This window comes from Mercenaria mercenaria, chromosome 16 (assembly GCF_021730395.1).
Source record: "Mercenaria mercenaria strain notata chromosome 16, MADL_Memer_1, whole genome shotgun sequence".
Taxonomy (NCBI): Eukaryota; Metazoa; Mollusca; class Bivalvia; order Venerida; family Veneridae; genus Mercenaria; species Mercenaria mercenaria.
Genome location: NC_069376.1, coordinates 35,913,827 through 35,931,294, shown reverse-complemented (window position 1 = coordinate 35,931,294; position 17,468 = coordinate 35,913,827). Strand labels below are relative to the sequence as shown.

Here is a 17,468-nt window from a genome sequence, read left to right as displayed (position 1 = left end):
GATTTACTGTACGATTTCCACTTACTCAATGTCCCAAGGATATAACAATTTTACAGTGACATTGTATGATTTTAGCATAAAGCATTAAATTTTATGCCAATGTAAAATTATTTCACTGTATATTAGGAAAGAAAGAAAATGTTTTTGTACTTCCAGACAACGAGGTTGTAAGAGGGTGTATACTGGTTTCAAGTTGTCTGTCAGTCCATCCATTCATCTGTCCGTCCGTAGACACAATCTCTCCTCATCCCCTTGACACCATTTGATGAAACTTCACAAAAGTGATCAGTAACAGCAGTAGTTGCGCATGGTGCATGTTAGGATCTTTCAGAAAAAAAATTTGCAGAGTTACGGGACTTTGTATTTTGTAACTATACTATATACATAAAGTCTGCATATGCAATCTTGTGCGCTCCTAATCTTCTGAACCCATGCATATAATTTAATGAAACTTAACACAAGTGATCATTCAGTAGTAATCCTAGTTGTGCATGGTCATGTTAGGTTATTTCAGAAAAAATTCTGCACAGTTATCGGACTTTATTTAATATACTATATATATGCAGTCTTGTGCGTGCCTAATCTCCGAACCCTTGCACATAATTTAATGAAACTTCACACAAATGATCAGTACCAACCCTAGTTGTGCATGGTACGTTCTTTTAGATAATATTCTGCAAAGTTATGAGACTTTGTTTTTTGTTACTATGCTATATACATAGAGTCTGCATATGCAATCTTGTGCACGCCTAATCTCCTGAACCATTGCACACAATTTAATGAAACTTCACACAAGTGATCAGTACCAACCCTACTTGTGCATGGTGCATGTTAGGTTCTTTCAGGAGAATATTCTGCAGAGTTATGGGACTTTGTTTTTTGTTACTACACTATATACATAGAGTCTATATACATACAGTCCGCATGATAATGCAATCTTGAGTGCGTCTAATTGCAATGTACTGTGTCAGTGCGTGTGGGGGGTACATTCATCACATCCAGTGGTAGCTCTAGGTTCTTTTGTCATTTTTGTTACAGGCTGTACTTGTAGATATGGAGGAAGGAGTTGTCAGTGAGATGATGAAAGGCCCGTTACGGGAGGTGTTCGACTTTAAACAGCTGCTAACTGATGTCTCTGGTGCTGGAAATAACTGGTATGTTGTACTGATATATGTTTTGACTGTATCTATGTTTTTTTGTTTTTTTTTCAATTAGGTTAAATTCAGCAGTTTTCCATTTGAAATAGAAGCAAAAAAAGTTGGTTGTTTTCCGATACTAGTCAAGGCAAACAGTTAAAACCATGATAAAAAATTTATGCATGCTTTTCAGTGTTATACTTGAACAAATCAGTGAAATAAAAACAATATTTTCTCTGTTTCATGGTTAAGTTGAAATATCATTTTGATTTTTTTTCACTGGTGCAGAACTACTGTAGCATTTGAAGTGTGAAAGAATGCGAGTTAGAAATCAGAAATTGTTTTTACAAAATGTACTTATTAACCCTTAGCCTGCTGCAGGCGAATTTAACAGCCTTTGCAAACAGCTTGGAACCAGATCAGATGCCAATCAGGTTCCAAGCTGTTTGCTACTCTGACAATCCAATTTTGGAGCAAATTGAATGAACTTTACAATTTTAGCACACGACATTTCCAGCAGACGACAATTTATCTAGCATGCTAAAGGTTAAATGGAGATATAGATGGAGATAAAAACTACAAGAACATATAGATTCACTCTGCACTGAAATAACCTGTAAAAGAAATATGGAAGTTTCATGTTATTATATATCGTTAAATAAAATCGAAAATCCTTTAAAACAAATTCTTTTCCTGAACTACTTGAGGGATCTTCATCAAACTTGGGCGGTAGCAACACTCTAAGGTCCTCTCTTGATTATACAATATGAGTGTTTGGCTCCTTTCATGGGCCAATAGAGCCGGAAATAAAAAAAAACCTTTAATAAACAGCTTTTTCTTATGAACCGCTTCCTGTATCTAGATCAAACTGTAGCATCATTATAAGATCTTCTCTAAACTTTATTTAAGAGACCACTAGAGCTAAAAATAGAAATACCTTTGAACAGCTTCATTTCATGAATTGCTCAAACTTGGGCTGGAGCATCATTTAAAAGGTCCTCTCCCAACTTTGTTCCAATGGGGCACTTGTCCCCTAGAGATCTTTGTACATTTTCCCTTGAACCATAGATCTTAATTGAACTTGGCCAGTCGCATTCTTTAAGGTTCTCTATTAGATTTGTTCATATTGGGGCCACATGACCTGTTATATGATTTTTTTTTGTACCAAACAGATGTTACCATTCATAGTTCAATGTGTCATACATATATTCAAGGTCAAATGGACGAGGTCAGGCAAATTTAGGGTCACGGTGACCTTCTTGTTTATAAAAATTACCTTCTTCCTGATCATAACAATAAGTAATGTTTTCATGTGTTTTAGGGCAGTTGGTCACAAGATGTACGGCAGTCAGTATCGAGAACATCTGAGCGACATTATACGTAGAGCGGCAGAATTCTGTGATTGCTTGCAGTGTTTCTTCATCTTACATTCCATGGGTGGTGGTACGTAAACAGTTTGTAAATCAAAAAGATTTAACATTAAAGATTTTAGCTTGACTTCACAAAGTGCAGTTTAACCCGTATAAAGCAAGGAGGCAACACAATATAGCTGCTTAAGGCAGGTTGAGGGTAAGTTGAAATGCCAGTTAGGGAAGTAAGCCGACTAAATGCTTAAAGACCTGCTCCAGTCCTACCTTTTAACCTTAAATTGTCACTGAAAAAGCATGAAAATCCTGGCTATGAACAGTGACGCCTGTCAAAATAGAGTCTATTTTATATAAAATTCTATATAAAATACCTGTGGTTTTGCGCGCTAAAGTGTGGCGTGTGGCCGTAAACTGTTACCTATTGTAATCATGGGTTGCATACACACAACAGAATTTGAATAGCCATGGAGCAGGGCTTTAAGGCACAGGCTGCTCAATACAGGTGACAGCTAAGGCAGATTCCTACTTTACCAAGTGTCTTTGTAAAGATTTTTTGCTTGACTATCAAATAAGGAACCCACCCACTTAGGCCAATAGGGAGAGTGCAGATCTACAGTAACGGGGTCTTGAGTTCGATCCCCAGGCGAGGCATATGTTCTCTGCGACGATTTAATAAAAGACATTGTGTTTGAAATCATTCATCCTCTATCTCTGATTCATGTGGTGCAGTTGGCAGTTACTTGTGGAGAACAGGTTTGCGAAAAATGGCATTAAACTAAAAACAAACAAAACAAAAAATAAGGAGGGCTGTTCTAGTCACCCTGGTGTTGGCATTGACATTGCCCTCACCGTTGCATTCAGGTTAAAGTTTTGTTGCAAGTTTCTCAGTGTCACTATACCTTCTTCTGTTATGAAACTTCATATAAGGGTTGATCTTGGTAAGGGGAAGATACCTGTTAGTTTAGGGTCAGACATCCTAAAGGTCAAGGTCACTGGGAACAAATATTGTAATAGTGCTGGGTTAAAGTTTTATGTTAAGTTTCTCAGTTTTCCTATGTCTTAACTGCGGCCCCTATAATCATCAAAACTCTTATTAAATATTGATCTTAGTAAGGGGCAGAAATCTTTTGGTTAAGGGTCAGGTACCTCAAAGGTCAAGGTCACTTTGATCGAATATTGTAGTAGTGCTGCTTAAAGGCATATGCTAGAATTCCCTGTATATGAGATGGGCGAAATTTTTCCCAATAATAGAATTTCTTTAACCTTTGCATATTGAAGGACAACCATCTAAGAAACAAAAATATGCAATAAAAATCATAGGTCACCGGTATTGAAAAAGAGTTATCTGCCCTTGAAAACGGCATGACCTATTCTTCTTATTTTTCAATGCCGGTGACCTATGATTTTTATTGCATATTTTTGTTTCTTAGGTGATTGTCCTTCAATTTCCAAAGTTTGAAGAAATTCTATTATCGGGAAAAATTTGCCCCGAATTCTAGCATACGTCCTTAAAGTTTTATGACAAGCTTCTCAGTTTTACAACATCTTCATTACAGCCGCTATCAAACCTCACATAAGGATTGATCTTAGTAACAGGCAGACATACTTTGGTATTGGGTCAAAGGTAAAGGTAACTTGGGTCAACTGTTTTAATACTGCTTGTTAAAGTTTTATGGCATCAAATTGAGAACTGATATCCCTAATCTCATAACCCCACTTCTAACCCCTTCTTCAGCTTGTTTCCATACCTTCTCTCCATTCTTCCTCAAAAAAGAAAAATACCTCTTTCACACTCACCTATATCTTGTAATAATAATATATTGATGGAGATTTTTGATAAGTCAAACACACGGTCCTTCCAACAGCTTTTGTTATACGCCCGAAGGGATGTATTATGTTATGACGCCGGTGTCCGTCTGTCTCCGTCTCAGTTAGCAATTTCGTGTCTGCTCTGTTACTCTTGAACCCCTTGAAGGATTTCAAGGAAACTTGACACAAATGTTCACCACATCAAGATGATGTGCAGAGTGCATGTTTCGGATGGCTCGCTTCAAGGTCAAGGTCACACTTGGGGGTCAAAGGTCATATGACTTTGTTTTGTGTTCGCTCTGTAACTCTTTAACTGCTTGAAGGATTTTACAGAAACCTGACACAAATTTTCACCACATCAAGATGACATGCAGAGAGCATGTTTTGGATGGCTCGCTTCAAGGTCAAGGTCACATTTAGGGGTCAAAGGTCATATGAGTTTGTTTCGTGTTCGCTCTGTAACTCTTGAACTGCTTGAAGGATTTTAAAGAAACTTGGCACAAATGTTCAACACATCCAGACAACATGCAGAGGGGTCAAAGGTCATACGTTCGGGCGTATATTGCTCTGCATTTCAGTGCTCTTGTTGGTTAAAGTTTTGATGCACTCTACATTTTCTATCCAAAATTTTCTTTGAACTTTCATTTAAGCTGTAAAATTTCCTTTCACTTAACTTGTAAACTTTACTTCTCAATGGATTTGCTTGAAACTTGAAAAGTTCATAACTCTGACACCAACATTTCATAAATAATTTCCTTTCCTTTTACTTTCACTGATAATGAATGACCTTGACTATTCTCAAGCTTTCTTTTTTATGCTTTTACATGATTTACAATGAAAAGATCTAGAATTGTTTTCATTTTTTCACCAGTTTTTCTGAAGTTCTTCCCTTTTTCATGCAGACTTGTAAACACAGAGAAATTGAATATACACAAAAATATGATGAGTGAAATAATGTTTGAAATAACTTTAATAACATTTGAAATAACTGTAATAACATTCTTAAATAACATTATGTGGAACTGGCACAAGCAGTAGAGATACTGAAAACTGTACAAACATTCAATGAAAATTAACAAGAGATTTTTTCATATATTGCAGCAAGAGGTAATAAACATCGAATTGTGAAAAAATAATTTAGTAAAAAAACTATGACTGTAGTATGACATTTAAGATACCAAAATATTACAATACAGATGCCAAAATATGACACTGTAAATGCCACTTCAAAGTCTGTATTTAAATACACAGTTTTCTAGGTATAAAACTTCCTCAGACAGTATAAGGCGGTATAAGTGTGAGTATAAGGTGATTACATTTGTATCGAAAAATATGCACAAATCCTGTGGGGGAAATATTGTGCAGTTTTGGGAGTGCTATTTTATTTTCCTGGAACAATGCATATTTCTCGAAACAAATCTGATACTAATTGTATTAGTTTACATTATCATACGTGTCTACTCTTGTAACTAATATATAAATTATACAACTGTTTTCTTTAGCATGAATGAAAATGCTAATATCAAAGTAAATAAACTTTTTTATGCAATGATTCACATGAAACTGACATCCAAATTACGTGGAGCCTCCAATATATTTGATTTTCAGTATGGAAAAATAATGACTTCTGAGGCTCCATTGTAACTTAATGCATTTTGAAATAAGTATGTTTAGAATTTTATAGATAAATAAAATGAGCCGCACCATGAGAAAACCAACATAGTGCATTTGCGACCTGCATGGATCCAGACCAGCCTGCGCATCCGCGTAGTCTGGTCAGGATCCATGCTCAGGGGTCACACTGGGATTTTTTTTCTCTGAGCCACTGCTTTTTCCGAAGATAAGGAGGCCAACAACGGCAAAGTGCATAGCTTTGACATTCTCGTAGGACTACATTATATGTACCAAAGTACTCATACCACTCAAGAAATTAATGTAGTTATTACATATTTCTTAGTAACCCTTTAAAAAGCTACTTAGAAAAACAATTTTTGTTAACTTCTAAAATTATCATTTTTATCAACATCTGCCATTTAACAAAAAAATTCTGAACAACACATTTAAAATAAATAGACTCTATGTCAAAAAAGAAGAAATTTTGTTTAAGCAGCGTCTTATTTTGCATATTGCCTATAAGTGGGTGGGGTTCGATGCCTTCGCATGTTTTATTCTCGAAAAATACTTCAAAATAAGAGCTCCTTTTGCAACAGTTGTCATATTTTTCTTAAATGTAGACTTTTTATTGAGACTGCACTAAAAAATCTCGTCAGAAATGACAGAAATATCCGAAAATCACAGTCGCGAAAACGGGTGACAAATACGGAAAACGTAAGTTAGAATTAAATATTTGATAAAATACCTATGTTTTATTGCTTTTCTATCATCATAGCTATTCAATACTTACAATTTCTGCTTATCTAAAGCATTTTTTATTTGTTTTTGCCCAAACTAACCCTCGGCAATCATAGAAAATTTACTATAGATCGTCTAACGGCCGATTGCTCATTTAATAAATCGTTTCAAGCGCACAAAATGATGATTATAATTATCCAGTTTGTTATTCAATAATCTAATTATCACCAATTAACTGCCTGATCAAATAAAAATTTTGCAAATTGGCTCCCTCCCTTTCAATAACGGATGTTGTTTGTCTACACAGATTATCGATTTTTCACACCTTTTGGTTCGTAAAACTGGCAATATTCGTAGTTTTGCAGACAGACATAGCTTCGGGCCATTTTCGCCAATTAGAAAATTTCGGAGCCACATTTAATTTTTTTGTCGCAAATGGCTCAAGTGGCGATCGACAGCGTGACCCCTGCATGCTGTTCGCTTTCAAAGCCTATTGCAATTAGAGAAACCGTCAGCGAACAGCATGGATCCTGACTAAACTGCGCAAATGCGCAGGCTGGTCTGGATCCATACTGGTCGCAAATGCACTTTGTTGGTTTTCTCATGGTGCGGCTCAGATATTTTTGGCAATGGAAACATTTTGCCTTTTAACCTTGCTAAATTTCTAAAATGGACTGGTCCATCATTCAATTTGGGCAGCACCACTTATTATTCAAAGGGGTGTTCACTGAAAATTTACTGCCTGAATTTCGAACAGTGCAGACCATAATCAGCCTGCACAGATGTGCTGGTCACAAAGGCAAAATCACTTGCCGCCAGCATTGATATTATACAAAGCATGTACAAAGATTGAAATGTCATTTTACAGTACTGTGAAATCATTAATTTTTTGTTGGGGACTAATTTTTGTTGATTTTGTGGTTTAGTCAATTTACAACATTAAATCCCAATAAACAAGCAAAATTCCCAATAATTTTATCTTCAAAAGTTATAATCTACATAATTATTCAGATCCCCATGATATACTTGTTTGACGCAAACCATGAAATTGTGTGCTGACAAAATTAAATAATCTCGCAGAAGTTTGTACTTTTTCAAAAATTAGTAAAGGTCAGAGACCACCGATTCAAAAAAGTACAGGGAACTTACTGGGAATGAGGTAAGTGTATACCTGGGAATAAGGTAGCATCTGTGCGTTCTGATTGGTCAGTCATGTAATAAAACCCAAGAAGTGATTATTTTTTTCAAAATTGATATTTTTTACTGCATTTACAGTATTTTATTATACATTTGGACAAAATTTGCTACATTTTATGTGTATTGAAAAAAAGTATTATCAAACAAATTTCTCCCGCCATGCCAACGATGTAAACAGGGCACACAAAAATTACTTAAATAAAGTATCACTACCTATATTAATATGTTTTTCATCCTATATTTTGGTAGAACTAAGATAGTTCTTGAAAAACATGTAATTAGATATACATGTTTCGATTTATGGAAGGCCGTAACACCATAATGTTATAATGTAAGTCTGTGGGAAAACAGTTGGTGGTCTCTAACCTATATTAGAGCTAAAATATTACTTTTCTCGAAAGCCATCACATGTTATGTTAATGGTCACATATCTGACGTAAATGATGTAGAAAGACGTTTTCGTGTAAAAATAAGCGTGAAATTTGAATATTCTTTAAATTTTGGCCTCTTTTTTTGACAGGTGTGCCCATTTTTATCTGAGCTTTTGGAACAAAAAGGATCATTTTTATCTCTGTAATGTCAGGGAATTATCAAAATTAACAGACTTTATGTCTATTTTTTACGGAATGAATCATAATGGCGCTATATAAATTTGGTATAATAATAATAATAATGTTAGCTTCCAAGCCAAATCCAATGCAGATAACTTAAACTTTCACAAAAAATTGCAATCAGAGTCTGAATCTGGGCATATAAATCGACAGGGGGTGACCTCAGTAAAATGTCCATACCTTTCTTAAAACTAAACATTTCTTGATGAAACTTCGTAAAACATTTGGTATTAGATCATGTTTGACAATAACACTGTAAAAGTGGAAAATATGACAAGAAACATTCATCTATAGGTCAGAGACCACCAATTCAAAAAAGTACAGGTAACTTACCGGGAATGAGGTAAGTGTATACCTGGGAATAAGGTAACGTCTGTGCGTTCTGATTGGTCAGTCATGTAAACAAACCCAGGAAGTGATTATTTTTTTCAAAATTGATATTTTTTACTGCATTTACAGTATTTTTAATACATTTGGACAAATTTGCTACATTTTATGTGTATTGAAAAAAAGTTTTATCAAACGAATTTCTCCCGCCATGCCAACGATGTAAACGGGGTCATCTCATTCACACAAAAATTACTTAAATAAAGTATCACTATTCATATGTTTTTTGTCCGATATTTTGATAGAACTAAAATAGTTCTTGAAAAACATGTAATTAGATATACATGTTTCGATTTATGGAAGGCCGTACACGCCATAATGTTATAATGTAAGTCTATGGGAAAACAATTGGTGGTCTCTAACCTATACTCTGATTGATGATTCAAATAGCTGCAGCTTAACTGTTACCATGCTGGACCCGATTTATTGTGCCTTTGTGACCAGTGTAGATCATGATCAGCCTGCACACTGTTTGCTATTCAGCCAGTATCTTTTTGGTTAGCACCCCTTTATACAGTTAATGGTACTGTCCAAATTGAAAGATGGACAAGTTCATTATAGAAAGTTAGCAGGGTAAGGGTTAAAAATATATTCAAATTTCATAGGTTTCTATTGGTTGGCTTTGCTACTTTTGCAGCATAAAAGGAAATCATTAGTATTCATGAGGAACTATTTTCCATATATTTCATTTCAATCTAATACTGAAAAAATAAGGAAAGGATTAAAAGTCAATAAATACTTTAAAATGAAGGTGTAGGTTAGTTAGAGATCTGAATGAAAAAAACAACAAAAAAACTATTCTCATCAGTTCAATACATTTGGTAAAAAAAATCAAAACCCACCACTGATTAGTTTAAATTCAAGGAAGTTTCAATATATGTTTCATCAGTGCGACGGTGTGCTGTAGGAACCTGCACCTAAAACAAGAGGACCATGATGGTCCTAAATCGCTCACCTCTTCCCACATGACCCAGTTTTGAGTATGACGTCGTTTTTTCTATTATTTGACATAGTGACCTACTTTTTGAGCTCATGTGACCTAGTTTTGAACTTGACCTAGATATTATCAAGATATAAATTCTGACCAATTTTCAAGAAGATCCATTGAAAAATATGGTCTCTAGAGAGGTCACAAGGTTTTTCTATTATTTGACCTATTGACCTAGTTTTCGAAGGTACGTGACCCTGTTTTGAATTTTACCTAGATATCATCAAGGTGAACATTCTCACTAATTTTCATGAAGATCTCATGAAAAATATGGCCTCTAGAGAGGTCACAAGGTTTTTCTATTTTTATACCTACTGGCCTAGTTTTTGACTGCACGTGACCCAGTTTCCAAACTGACCTAGATATCATCAAGGTGAACATTCAGATCAATTTTCATGAAGATCCATTAAAAAATATGGCCTCTAGAGAGGTCAAAAGATTTTAATAATTTTAGACCTACTGACCTAGTGTTTGACCGCAGTTGACCCAGTTACAAACTTTACCTAGATATCATCAAGATGAACAGTCAGACCAGCCTTCATACAGATCCCATGAAAAGTATGGCCTCTACAGAGGTCACAAGGTTTTTTTATTATTTGACCTACTGACCTAGTTTTTTAAGGAACGTGACCCAGTTTCAAAATTGACCTAGATATCATCAAGGTGAACATTCTGACCAGTTTTTATGCAGATCCATTCACAAGTATGGCCTCTAGAGAGGTCACAAGGTTTTTCTATTTTAGACCGACTGACCTAGTTTTAGACCGTACATGACCCTGTTTCGAACTTGACCTAGATATCATCAAGATGAACATTCAGACCAACTTTCATACAGATCCCATGAAAAATATGGCCTTTAGAGAGGTCACAAGGTTTTTCTATTATTTGACCTACTGACCTAGTTTTTAAAGGCACGTAACCCACTTTCAAAATTGACCTAGATATCACCAAGATGAACATTCAGACCAACTCTCATACAGATCCCATGAAAAATATGGCCTCTAGAGAGATAACAAGGTTTTCCTATTATCTGACCTACTGACCTAGTTTTTGAAGGCACGTGACCCACTTTCGAACTTAACCTAGATATCATCAAGGTGAACATTCTGACCAATTTTCATGAAGATCTCTTGAAATATATGGCCTCTAGAGAGGTCACAAAGTTTTTCTATTTTTAGACCTACTGACCTAGTTTTTGACCGCATATGACCAAGTTTCGAACTTGACCTAGATATCATCAAGATGAACATTCAGACCAACTTTCATACAGATCCCATGAAAAATGTGGCCTTTAGAGAGGTCACAAGGTTTTTCTATTATTTGACCTACTGACCTAGTTTTTGATGTCACGTGACCCAGTTTCGAACTTGACCTAGATATCATCAAGGTGAACGTTCTGACCAATTTTCATGAAGATCTTGTGATATATATGGCCTCTAGAGAGGTCACAAGGTTTTTCTATTTTTAGACCTACTGACCTAGTTTTTGATGGCACGTGACCCAGTTTCGAACTTGACCTAGATATCATCAAGGTGAACATTCTGACCAATTTTCATGAAGATCTTGTGAAATATATGGCCTCTAGAGAGGTCACAAGGTTTTTCTATTTTTAGACCTACTGACCTAGTTTTTGAAGGCACGTGACCCAGTTTCGAACTTCACCTAGATATCATCAAGATGAACATTCTGACCAACTTTCATAAAGATCCCATGAAAAATGTGACCTCTTAGAGTGGTCACAAGCAAAAGTTTACGGACGGACGCACGCACGCACACACTGACGGACGACGGACACCGCGCGATCACAAAAGCTCACCTTGTCACTTTGTGACAGGTGAGCTAATAACTTTAAATGTTCAAAAAAAAAAAACAACATAAATCTAGAGGCATCCCCTTTATGATATTATATGTAATCTATATACATGACTGAGTTTTAAATGCCTATGGTTTAATGTTCAAAACTGCATAATTTCTGTGTATGTGAAATTCTCTAATCAGATAAGACACTCAACAGTGAAACCAGAATATGAATGAGGTTTCCAGTTGAAAACTCTAACCTCACAATAGCCTGTTCCGCAAAGTAACACCGCGATGTTGTTTTTAGGTGTGACGGCAACATTAATTGGCTTAACATCTGGACCGATCAGATTTGTTTCTTTAATAAGTGTGGAATAAAATGATCCTTTCGAAGTAAAAATTTCAACTCTGAAGTTACCAGAGTCAGCGATAATGATATTGTCCTCTGCATCTGTGGCGACACCTAGTGGTGTGTTCAGCTGACTGTGGTGGTCTCCCTTTGATCCAAAGCTCCGTTTAAAATTGCCTGCAACGTCAAACAATTTAATACAGTCGTTGCCGGTATCAGAAACTACCAAGTAATCTTTACTTGTAGATGCAACAAAGTATGGTTGTGTGAAATGATTTTGGCCACGCCCTTTCCAGCCAAATTTTATGGAAAATTTCCGTTGTTCGGTAAATATAAGAACATTGTCAGCGGCGAGATTGGTTATTGCAACATGATTGGATGGAGTAACTGTAATTCCACTTGAAATATCAAACTTGTAATAATCTCCAAAAACATGCAGACACCGACCTTCCATTGAATACATTCTCATAATAGCAGAACCTGACTTTGAAACGGCTATCATGATATTGTTCTCCTTTGTAATTGCCACATCGTTAACAGAACAGTTCGTGTTGAATCTTGATTTTAGCTCTCCAGTGTTAGAAAACACAAAAATTCTGTTTCCTGCTCTATCTGAAAGCACAAATTCTCCATTTTTGCCTGTGGCCAGCCCAAACGGTTTCATAAAATCGTTAACGCCAGGTCCAAACTTTCCGAATGACAGCACCATTCTATCAGTACAAGGACCTTTATTCTCAGTGGTTGCGAGTTGTGGGTATAGTCCGGGATAATGCTGTTGCACTGGATTATCACCAGAATCTGACTGCGGGACATATTCAAAAGGTGATGTAGGAGTGTTGGCTGCAGGTTTAGGCTTTGATACCTGAAGATATCCCGATATATCTGATATTGCTGATCCCACAGCACCAACAACACCACCTATTCCGTCAGAAATGATATTACCAAAATTATAGCCAGAAGAGTCCCTTTGTTGCTGCGTATGTTTGTCTACCTCATTTGAGTTATTAGCGTGAGTTGGTGTTGGGCTCACACTCTTCAGTCTTGGAGGTAGAGTTGGTGTGGGTGTGCCGCTTGAAAGTCGCGGGGAGACTGACCTTGGTGCCGGAACAGGTCTGTCACCGCTTGATTTGGGTGAAATAGATCGTGGTGCCGGGACTGGCTTCAGTTTGTTCGCAGAAGCTTGTTCAAAAGCCTCATCACTGGGTCTTTGTGGTACAGCGGGCTTATTGTTTGCTTCCTCCACGGTATCTTGAAGACTTGACACCATGTAGTTGTCTGGAAATCCTGCAGCAATAAAAAAATTCTTTGTATTGTGTTATTTTATTTGAAATATTAGAGTTGTTATTTGGTGAATGATGTTTGTATAAAATATAAAGTGACTTTTGTCAGATGGCATAGAAGTGAAAAATAGTATTCAAGAATATTATAAATATTGTACAGTATGCTAAGTGCCTGTTCTTATTACCATTGAATATTCAGTATTATATATTCATGTACTTAAACTTATAAGCGTATTTCCACCGCTGACAATCCTTTTCAGAATGTGTATTAATTGTCAAATTTTGAACATGGATCATGTTGACCTACATCAAATATATTAAGTGATGTGTATTATCAAGATTGTACTGAATAAATTTCTAAAACTATACTTGGAGTCATTATTTGTTTAGGTGGGCGGCAGGGGCTTTGAAAGTTTGGTATTTCAAATTTATATGGATACCTATGAACAAACTTACTTCTTTATATTTTGTCTTTAAAGCATAACATTTACAAAGTCATGTCCCCACAAAATAACGTAGAGTTTTGGCAGAAATCACAAACTTAAATGCAAAAGAATAAAGTATTTCTTAGCAGTTTGTTGGTTAACATATTTTGTATATAGTTATATAACTTACGTGTGATTTGGCTTACAAACAGTAAATTCAGCTGAGTTACTGTGACCCCCTTAGTTCATCACCATCTCAGTAAAGGATTTCTTAGTAACTTGAAGTAACTTAACTGAATTTGTTGATAAAGAAAATCAGATGTGTGGAAGGATGTAAATTTCTAGAAGAAAGATATTTGGTCGAAGAAAAAAAAGAAGATTTTCAAGGATGTTTTTTTATCTGTAGTCAAAGGCCACCATTGCAAGGCACTACCAAAATGTGGTCACTAAATAGAATGGTCTCTTAATACAATTTGCCAAAGTATCAGATCATGAATGTCCATTTGTGCTCAGTTGCAAAAATAATTATTTCAAACATATTGAAAATGTTTCATTTCACTGAAATCTATCGAGTGTCTCTAAAACGCCAAAATGACAATAAACACCAGATACCAACTTGTTCTTTATGTCAAATATACTTATTTATAGAATGTTTAAAAAGCAAATACTAGTATTAAATACTTGACTCGTACCCTCTAGTCCTTGTGGTGGAACAGTCGCATCGGCTCGACATACAGGGCAGGGAAATACACTGCTTTTCACATAGCCACGCAGACATTCCAGACAAAATGTGTGGATGCATGGAAGAGCCTTTGGGTGTGTGAATTCATTGAAACATATCGCACACGTCAGATAATCTTCTCTGATTCGACTTCGGAGTGTCATTCCCTTATTGATGTCTGACATGTTGAATGCTTTATCATCTGAAATGAAAATTAACTCTGTATTTGAATTATCTGCCGACAGTTTCCTGATATTAATCCTGCACTGAATAAGTCATTCACAGCCATCAGAGGTTTGATATAGTCTAGAGACAAACCTATGAATTCATTATATATTTGGAGAGCATGCCCATAAATATTGAGAAATGAACTTGTTTTCATTATCAGACAGAGTATATCTTGAACCTGGCTTTTAAAAAAGTATGTTGACCAGCTAATGTGTTTTGTGAAGATTTGAAAACAAAAGCTGTTGAGTTACTATTTATTTTATTTATTTGGGTTTTACGGTGCACCAACACAGTATAGGTTATAAAACCATTTGTTTGACCATTACATATTGATGAAAAGTGCTATCTAGAGGTCCTACAAGTTTTCCTTGGTAGTCAGGTGGTTTGCACAAAGGCAAATTACTGCCTAACTTATTACTACAGATGTATTTTGCTGTGAGGCAATTACTTTGCTTAAAACATGAAAGTTTGTCTTGAAAGAGATACTTTGAAATGAATACAGTCATTTATAACGTGTTCATTAGTTCAAACTAAAATTACCTATCTGAAAGTCAACATCCATTACAATATTAATTTATTACTGGTAGATGTTGTAATGAAAACAAGAAAATTATGTTATCACGTTTTATGTCACGGGAGTGTAATAAAGCCATTACATAAAAATGATAATACGCAAGTATAGTAAAGCTTTGATGTCGACGTCATTTATAGTACAGGAGACGTTGGTCAAATTGACTTGTTTATACTGGTTGGGAACCATTTTCCGGACACATTTTCATATTTCAGCTCCATTATTCCCTAAAGAAATATTTGACATAAATGAAACCCACACTGCACAAACTTCAGCTGCTTCCAGATCCGATGTTGTAATCAGCATCGCGTTGTGACGTAAAATATGGGTTCCATGGGGCCTCAAATGGGGTCACTAAAATAAGTTATTTTTCCCGTCAGGTAAACCAGTATCTGGACAAATATTTTGACGGTGTTTTGTTTTTAATTTGATATCAAAATAAGTAATTAAACTATTTCTACACATTTATTTATCATTCATCTCTTCAAAATTGCACATGAAACATAACCCGACGTTCAGTAGCAGCTACGGAAGCAAACCGAGGTTGACTATAAAAACTCAGATTTCGTCTTATATGAATTCTTGACAATTCCAATAGATATAGAATAAAATTAGTGCAAAAATCGACAGCCCTGTATCTTACGTAACGTTTAGCGTGAAATTAAAAGTAGAACATGTTATCAGCAAACTACCATGTAGTTTGATTATTTCTTCCCCACTTGATACCTCGGCATTTGTGAACTACTGCGCATGCGCAATGCTATCTTCATGCCCCGTTAAGACAGAAAGTTGTTTTGTAAACGCAGGTGAGTTATCATCAAATACCCAAACATTATACAGCCTAATAATAGTGGTTGGTTGTAGACATGAAGAACAAACATTTAAATGATCTAGATAAAACAATTACATGAATAACAAAGAAATAAAGTGGATATTACATGTGTCCGGAAACTGGTCCTGTCCGGAAAATGATTCCCAACCAGTATAATAAAACAAAGTAGAAATTTTGATGTTTCGACAGGTAACATTTGTGACTTTCAAAACTCTTTGAATAAAATTGATACATTTTATTATTTTCGTTTAATAAAATCAATATACCTATATGAAGACACTCATGTAATATCCTCTATTTAACATACAAGCCCCATTATATCCGTAGTTTACCATCAAATGAATTGTAAATAACTTTTAATGTGCTCACATCTGATAATGAGTCATGCACAATATATTTTTTTAAAACTCCTAATCATATATCAACTGTCTTCACTATTGTTGCAAATTTTTAATTCATTATTGTTGCGCATTTACAACCGTTTCTGATACCATACATTGATAATCAAAGTACTATCACTAAAAACATACCTGTCCAAAGTTCACCAGGAAGTGGATTTTTTGTCAGTAAAATTACCTCCCCTGAAAAAAATGTTTTGTTTACAATTTACCTAGGCTATGATATAAATGTGTGTTTGTGAATTAGATAAGAAAGGATTAAGCTTAATGCAGTATATCTGCTTAAAACAGTTTCAGTTTACAATATCAAACTGATAATTTAGAAGAATTTCTGTTTCATTACCTTGTTTACATCAACAACCTACCTCCATTTTGAAGAGCCAAGGGACAAGTTCTTATATGGTTACACGCTAATAAATTTTACTGCTGTTTAGGTTGCTGCATACTAAATGTCAATTCAAATACTATTTGTGCAGGGAAGATGAAGGATAGTCAGTCTGAAAGACATAAATTGTGAATATATCTTTTACTGATTTACCAGAAGAGAAACATCCATTTTTAGCTCACCTGTCACAAAGTGACAAGGTGAGCTTTTGTGATAGCGCGATGTCCGTCGTCCGTCCGTGCGTCAGTGCGTCCGTGCGTGCGTCCGTAAACTTTTGCTTGTGACCACTCTAGAGGTCACATTTTTCATGGAATCTTTATGAAAGTTGGTCAGAATGTTCATCTTGATGATATCTAGGTCAAGTTCGAAACTGGGTCACGTGCCATCAAAAACTAGGTCAGTAGGTCTAAAAATAGAAAAACCTTGTGACCTCTCTAGAGGCCTTATATATTTCACAAGATCTTCATGAATATTGGTCAGAATGTTCACCTTGATGATATCTAGATCAAGTTCGAAACTGGGTCACGTACCATCAAAAACTAGGTCAGTAGGTCTAAAATTAGAAAAACCTTGTGACCTCTCTAGAGGCCATATATTTCACAAGATCTTCATGAAAATTGGTCAGAATGTTCACC

At 35.6% G+C, this 17,468-nt stretch overlaps 2 protein-coding genes across 3 annotated transcripts in view; one reads left to right on the top strand and one right to left on the bottom strand.

Annotated features, from left to right (window-relative positions):
* The window catches only part of LOC123540871 (tubulin epsilon chain-like), a 32,228-nt gene that overhangs the window by 4,692 nt on the left and 10,068 nt on the right, over window positions 1–17,468 (top strand). The window contains exons 4-5 of the mRNA XM_053526734.1: window positions 1,039–1,154; window positions 2,458–2,579. Of these exons, the coding sequence (XP_053382709.1) occupies window positions 1,039–1,154; window positions 2,458–2,579 (238 nt within the window). The remainder of the gene's footprint in view (window positions 1–1,038; window positions 1,155–2,457; window positions 2,580–17,468) is intronic.
* LOC123540870 (tripartite motif-containing protein 2-like) lies at window positions 5,265–16,812 on the bottom strand. Of its 2 annotated transcripts, XM_045326192.2 has the most exons (4): window positions 16,792–16,812; window positions 16,581–16,631; window positions 14,391–14,621; window positions 5,265–13,277 (listed from the first exon to the last, which is right to left on the bottom strand). In XM_045326192.2, exons 3-4 carry the CDS (start codon window positions 14,602–14,604, stop codon window positions 11,842–11,844), a joined length of 1,650 nt encoding a protein of 549 aa, XP_045182127.2. In that variant the 5' UTR covers window positions 14,605–14,621; window positions 16,581–16,631; window positions 16,792–16,812; the 3' UTR covers window positions 5,265–11,841. The 2 variants fall into 2 exon arrangements, with proteins under 2 accessions (XP_045182127.2, XP_053382708.1); XM_053526733.1 differs by lacking the exons at window positions 16,581–16,631; window positions 16,792–16,812 and adding an exon at window positions 16,317–16,468.